Consider the following 7,425-nt stretch of genomic DNA (forward strand, 5'->3'; position numbering starts at 1 on the left):
AGATAGATTAGCAAAGTGGAAGCATCAATGGGCTCAAACATTACAACAATTGTGAGGTTGGCCCATGACCAGGCAGTGTTTTGTTCTATTGGGCATAGGGTGGCTATGAGTCGGTACCGACTTGATGGCACCTAAAAACAACATGGACTGTGTGAAGATTAAGTAAATCTGTGTTCAAAGAAGTACAGGCAGAATGATCCTTAGAAGCTGAAAATTTCAGATTTTGTCTCTCATACTTCAGGTGTGTTATCAGGAGGGGCCAGTCTCTGGAGAAGGTCATTATGCTTGGTAAAGTGAAGGGACAGTAAAATAGGGAGACCTCCCAGTAAGAGATATTGACACAGTGGCAGCAACAATGGGCTCAAATATAGCAGCAATTGTGAGTATGGTGGAGGACCAGGTTGTGTTTCATTCTGTTATACTTAGGGTCAATATGAGTTGGAACTGACTCAACACCACTTAATAGCAACAATAATTGGTTTCCACTAATGTGATGGTTTGTGTGGTGCTGTGATGATGGAAGGTATGCCACTGACATTTTAAATACCAGTTGGGTCACCCAGGATGGGAAAATTTCAGCATAGTTTCCAGACTAATACAGACTAGGAAGAAGGTGAGGCAGACTACTTATGAATGCTTGGCTACTAAAAACCTTATGAATAGCAGTGGAACACTGTCAGATTTAGTGTCAGAAGATGAAGCCCTTAGATTGGAATTCAGTCAACGTATGACTGGGGAAGAGATCACTTCTCAAAGTAGAAATGACTGTTAATATGCAAATGGAGAAAAGCTTTCAGTATCTTTATTTACTGATGGGACACAACTTAAAATGAGTAGAAACAACTGAAAACATCAATTAATAACTGACTGTATGAAGTATGAATGTAGAAAAAATGGGAGTTGTCAGAAGTGGAATGCATAAAGATTGCTATCTTAGGCATTAGTGAGGTGAAATGGACTGGTATCGGCCATTTTGAATCTGGCAGTCATATGCCAGGAACAACAAAATTAAGAGGAATTGTGTCTCATCATCAGAAATAATATTTCAAGATCTGTCTTGAAGTACAGTGCTGTCTGTGATAGGATAATATCCATATACATACAATAAAGACCTGGTGTAACGCTGTGGACTAATGTGCTGAACTGCAAAGTCATTTGAACCACAAGGTCAGTAGTTCAAGCTCACCAGCCACTCCTTGGAAACCCTATACAGGGTCACTATGGGTCAGAAACAGCTAGGCAGCACTTAATAACAACAACAACCAGAAAGACCAATTAATCAAATGTATACACCAACCACTAAAGCCAGTGATGATGAATTGAGAGAATTATACCAACACTAGTCTGAAGGTGATCAAACTTGCAATCAAGATGTATTGATTATTACTGGTGATTGGAATGTGAATGTTGGAAACAGAGGAAGGAATAATAATTGGACAATAATGACAGAAATGATGCTGGAAAACGTATGATAAAATTTTGCAAGACCAATGACTTATTCATTGAAAATACCTTTTTCCCTTTTTCATCTGTATAGTTCATACATACAACAAAGGTCTAGTTAGCTTTGGGTAGTAGTAACCCGAGAGCCCTTGGAAAAAAAGAGAGTCTTGAAAGTTATTTTCAGTAATTATAATAGGTACTACTACTCCCATGCCCCAGTAAAACATAAAATATAATAAAGTTTGTTTTCTCAATTTAGATATAATTCCAACCATTCACTTTCTGCTCTCAAACCAACCAACACAAAAACTTAACAGCAAAACACAAAAACCTACTAAAATTAGGAGTACAAAAACAAATACAGAAGTAGTCTTTTATCAGTGTACATTTCCAGTTTGCAGTTAAGGAGGTAAGAAGCTCTGGTGTTGCTGTAGAATAAACACTGGACTACTAGTCACGAGGTAGACAGTTCAATCCCACTAGCCATGCCTTAGGAGAAAGATAAGATTTTCTCCTCCTTGTCTTGGTAGTGGTTATGTGCTGTGGAGTTGGTTCCGACTCATAGCAACCCTACATGGGGTTTCTGAGGCTGTAAATCTTTATGGGAACAGAAAGCCTCATCTTTCTCCCGTGGAACTGCTTGTAGTTTCGAACCACTGACCATGAGGTTAGCAGCCTGATTCATAGTCACTATGCTTCCAGAGCTCCTTACATTCTTGGAAACCCTATTTAGGATCGCTATGCATAAGAATTGACTCTGTGGCAGTGGGTTATTAAAGAGGTATTAAGAGAAGTACATATTTTACAATGTATATTTTTTATGATCATTTGAAACAGCTGATCTCACCACTTAGGCTGTTGCTGCAGTTAAATGCTGTCAAGTTGGTTCTGACTCATGGTGACCCTGTACAGGTTTCTGAGGAATAGCTAGTGGGATTGAACTGCCAATCTTGTAATTAGCAGTCCAGTGCTTATCCTACAATGCCACACCTGCTCTCCTTAGGCTATCTGTTGACTTTTTTCACAGTTAATGTTTTTATATTTTAATTTTCCTTACTAACTTGTTCACATCCTTAACACTTTCTGTTTTCTAAATTCAGTGCACATTTTTATTCTGTTTCTAATGACTTCTTCAACCTTTCTTTATTAAGAAATTTGTAATAATGATTAACAATGGTGTTAATATTTTTCACAAAACTACTTGAAAGTGTTTTTAATCTCATGTTCAATTTTTTTTACTTTTCTCTTTTTTGTAGTCTTTCTTTGCTCTTTTCTCACTGTCCCACTTTCTCCAAACTTTGTGTACATTCCATAAAAATGCATGAATGAATGATTTTATATTGAAAATGTTGTCTCTTCACTCAAATGTAACCTAAGGTTAGAACTTTGAAAAAATAACAGCTCTAAGACATTTATTAGAGGCATCATAGCTGAATTTTCATCTGTTTCTGTATTTATATCTAGCATCCTAACTACTATGAATCAATTTTATCTTGTATAGAATTAAAACTGCACAATAATATACATTGCTGAGAAAGTGAAAGAGCAAAACATTCTGAGATGGGATCCTTTACTTCAAACGCACTAAATATAAATTTCTCTAAATTTTCCATAGTCCCTGAAATTCAAGGAAAAAACAAACCAGCAATCACTTATGTGGGAGATTCTACTATCTTGACATGTAAATGTGAAGATTGTTTTCCTTTACATTGGACCTGGTACAGTAGTAATGGGAGTGCACAGGTAAGACCATATGTCTTTGATTTGAAGAAACTAAAATAAAACATATTGTGTAAATAGTGGTATCGTAACAGATTCATAATTTTTAGGACTTTGTCAATGCATACTGTTACTTTGCTCATTAATATTTATAAAGAAAACACAGTGATAAATGGAGTTGCCATCTCATATTTGCAGCAGATTACATTACATATCTGAAGTTACTCTGAATGTTTTATAATATGCTACTTTGGTTTAAAATTCAGCTGTTTATTTAAACTTCTTGAGAGGCAGTCAAAATTCGTTTTTAGTTGACTAGGTTTGAAACATCTTCTTCCTAAAGGATTGATGTTTTTCGTTTAAGGAAAATAACTAGAGAAAAAGTCAGTCTTCTCCTTTTTGTCTTCTAATATACATCTGTGATAAATGTAGCACAACTGCACCATTTGAGAAAGGAATGTATGCTGAGATTTAACAACTTAAACTTAAGTCTTGGATCCTATTATTACGTTTTTGACCTTTGGAGACCTAAGGGAAGCCAACTAATTTTAATTACTATTTTTTTTAAGAGACAGAACCATTCAAAGAGTTGATCTTAAGAAAAACATTGGTATTCAATAAATAATCCTTAGCTTTCCACCTTCTGAATATCAGGGATATTCAGGACATTGCCCCTTAGGGATACCTTTCTTGTGCAGTGGTGCTAATCATTAAAATTAAAGTCTTGTTTAAAACAAATTATAATTGTAAAAAGAATACTATGAGGTAGGATAGATCTTACAATGAGATATTAAATTCCTCTGTTTTACTCAACTTAATGAATGATGACAGAGGAAGGACTCAAAGAATTATTAGCTGATTCTGTAATAATGTTGGTTGACTTTTTTAGAAAAGTAGCTTCAAATCATTAAGCATAGACTTTAACCATTAACACTTCAGCTTACTGAACTCTTACTGATGACTAGAAAAGGCAGTCATTGTGTCTATATAAATACTTTTAAAACTATGTAAATATATGAAAGCAAATAGCAAATTTGTTATTTGAGATACACAATTTTTACTGATGCATATGAAATAATCAAACAAGAAATAGACCACAGGTAATTTATCTTAAAGTTTTAGAATATAGTCTTATGTGTTCCTGTGTTTTTCCACCAAAAAATAACAAACCCACTTCTGTTGAGTCGATTCTGACTTACAGTGACCCTGTAAGGTGAAGTAGTACTGCTCCATAGGATTACTAAGACTGTAAATCTGTGGATGCCAACTGCCCTTTCCTTCTCCCTTAGAGTGGCTGGTGGGTTCCAACTGCCAACCTTTTGGTTAGCATCCCAAAGGTTAACGACGGTACCACCAAGACTCCATTATTTCTCCACCAGCTGTACTGATCTTGTCTTTATTTGATCTTAAATGGGAATTACATTACGATGAGATGAAAGGTCAGGGAATAAGGGACAGAAACCATAAGTCAAGTATTTTACAAAATGTAGCTTCTTTGTCAGATCACCTGGGGCACCTTTGCAGATGCAGAACTTTTGACTCAGTAGCTATGAGTTAGGGTGCATTTGTAACTTACATTCCAGTTTGCTCTGATCTTTCTGCATATTCTAAACTCAGAATGCTCTTTATTAGATTACCTCTGAGAATGCTTGTATGCAGATGAGTATATATTGAGCAGTGCAGTGGAGTGCGAGAGCAATGAAGTTATCAAATGGCTTGAAAATAAAGTTCAATGTAAATAGATTGATTTTATTTGAATCCCCAAGAAATAGCTTGGTGAGGGTAAAAGAAAACCCAGAGGATCACAACAACTAGCTAACCTGAGAAATTCAGAAACAAAAATCAGAATGTGGTCTGCTTGTTACCCATTACCATTAAGTAGATTCCAACAAAGTAGAACTGGCCCGTAGAGTTTCCAAGGTTATAGTCTTTGTGGAAGCAGTTCTGGCAGGATAGTTGATGGGTTCCAATCTTTTAGTCACTGGAGAAGGATATCATGTTCGGTAAGGTGGAGGGTCAGAGAAAAACAGGAAGTCCCCCCAATGAGATGGATTGGCCAAGTGGCAGCATCAGTGGACTCAAGCATAGCAACAATAGTGAGGTTGACCCAGGATCGGGCAGTGTTTCGTTCTGCTGTGCATAAGGTTGCTATGGGTTGGTACCAACTCGATGGCACCTAACAACAACAATCTTTTAGTCAGCAGCCGAGTGCTTGACCACTGCAACACCATTTCTACTTAAAGAAACGTGTATTCCCCATGTATGTCAGGGATGAAGGGGATTTCTACTATTCCTCTGCATCATCTCCAAAGGCCTAAAGAGTTCATCTGTAGTTTTTGCCTGTGGATGTCCCTTCTTTAGGAGTGAGTGCTCTTTCTTTATGAGAATGGTCAGATTTAGTAGATCAAAGGTAGTTGTTTCAGTGTGTGTGTGTGGTCTGTGAAGAAGGAAGTGCATTGACTAAAGAGCTAGTTGATTAGAACATGAAACCAAGATGGCAGGACATTTTCTCTAATTTTTTTGCCTTATGAAATATTGACCCATGATAGTTATACACTGTAGTTTCAAACATTCAAAAGTACCACCTTAGAGCCAAGTATACTTTACATTGTTTGTTACCTCAGGAGACCAAGCTCTAAGACTTAAGCTCTGCTATATAAAACTTTTTAGCACCATTGTTTAGAAACTGGGTCCTAAAGGATATGTATCTTTTATGCAATATAATAGTTATGGATTTTAGTTTCTTCTTATATCAGGTACCTGTCAACATACAAATGAATGATAAATTCCATGTGATCAATGGAACATATGCTAATGAAACAAAGCTCAAGATTATGCAACTTTCTGAGGAAGACCGGGGATTTTACTGGTGCCATGCAGTCTTCCAGTTAGGAGAGAGTGAAATTCTCACTGAACTTGTTGTGCTGAGCTATTTGGTGCCCCTTAAGCCATTTCTTGCAATAGTCGCTGAAGTTATTGTTTTAGTGACAATTATTCTTCTTTGTGAAATATATACACAAAAGAAAAGGCATCTCTCAGGTAGGAATTTTTTCTCATTCTATTTTTCCACCTTATTCCTCAAGCTGACTTTTTTGCTCTTAAATATTATGTTTTGACTTAATATTGTGGCTTTGGAGTTTTATGGGAAAATCAATTTCTCTATTTTGAAAATTAATTATGTTAGTAACAATGATGACAGTAGTTACAAACTTGTATCTAAGTATTTCTTAAAATTTTAATATTAAAGATTTAATTTTATGTTGTCTTAAGTACGCTAGTTGCTGAACACCAACTAGGTGATACATGTATTTACAATGGAATATTACAAAATTCTGGCATAGTTAAACATAAAAGGTTGCAAAGACAAACAACTATCCTTTCACTTCCAAAGTCCAGAAATGAAACACATTACCGTCAAGTCATTTTCAACTCCTAATTACCCTATTTAGGGTTTCATAGACTGTAAATCAAGTAGCATAGTGGTTATGAGTTGAGCTTCTATCCTCAAGGTCAGCAGTTCAAAACTACCAGCAGTTCCGCAGGAGAAAGATGAGGCTTTCTGCTCCTGTAAAGATTTACAGCCTTGGAAACCCTATACAGGGTCGCTATGAGTTGGAACTGACTCCACAGCACATAACAACAACAACAGACTGTAAATCTGTATGGGAACAAACAGCATCGTCTTTCTCCCACAAGACAGCTCAACACCTATCCCTTAGCACTACCGGGACACTCATCCTTTCACTTACATAGTTAACTTTTTTATTAAAGCTTTATCAAACATTTTGGAGTTCTCATATAAGAAATGTGCCTGAATGGGTTTTGAGTTAAGAAACCCAAGGTCCATGAAGAAAATGAACCTTGTATTCTATTTTTTTGTTTCTTTGTTTTTTAACCCAAATTAATAACTAAATTGAGAAGTAATCACTTACATTTTTTAAAATCCCAAGTTGGTTCATTGAAATATGTAAGGTCTGGGGAGTTTGAGGAAAGCATGATGTAAGTGCTATTATCTAAAGTGGTGCATTTATCCTGCATTCCCAAGTGCAGTTCATTCTTAATTCAGGGAAAAGTGAGTTGAACGTAGATACTCCATAAAAAATAGTAAGCCAATCTTAATAATTAAATTCTTCTTTTGTTACACAGATGGTGGGAAAGAATTTGAACAAATTGAACAGCTGTAAGTATAATTTTTAAAAAGTTAATGTTTGATTGAATAAAATACATATAAAATAGGACACTAAAATGGAGTCCTGGTGTGGC

General features: G+C 35.9%; 1 protein-coding gene across 1 annotated transcript in view; it reads left to right on the plus strand.

The window, feature by feature from the left end:
* The window catches only part of EMB (embigin), a 24,685-nt gene extending 17,339 nt beyond the window's left edge, over positions 1-7,346 (plus strand). Inside the window, exons 4-6 of the mRNA XM_006865764.1 lie at positions 3,059-3,186; positions 5,919-6,201; positions 7,309-7,346. Of these exons, the coding sequence (XP_006865826.1) occupies positions 3,059-3,186; positions 5,919-6,201; positions 7,309-7,346 (449 nt within the window). The remainder of the gene's footprint in view (positions 1-3,058; positions 3,187-5,918; positions 6,202-7,308) is intronic.
* The last annotated feature ends 79 nt before the right edge of the window (positions 7,347-7,425 follow it).

This window comes from Chrysochloris asiatica, unplaced genomic scaffold (genome assembly GCF_000296735.1).
Source record: "Chrysochloris asiatica unplaced genomic scaffold, ChrAsi1.0 scaffold00082, whole genome shotgun sequence".
NCBI lineage: Eukaryota > Metazoa > Chordata > Mammalia > Afrosoricida > Chrysochloridae > Chrysochloris > Chrysochloris asiatica.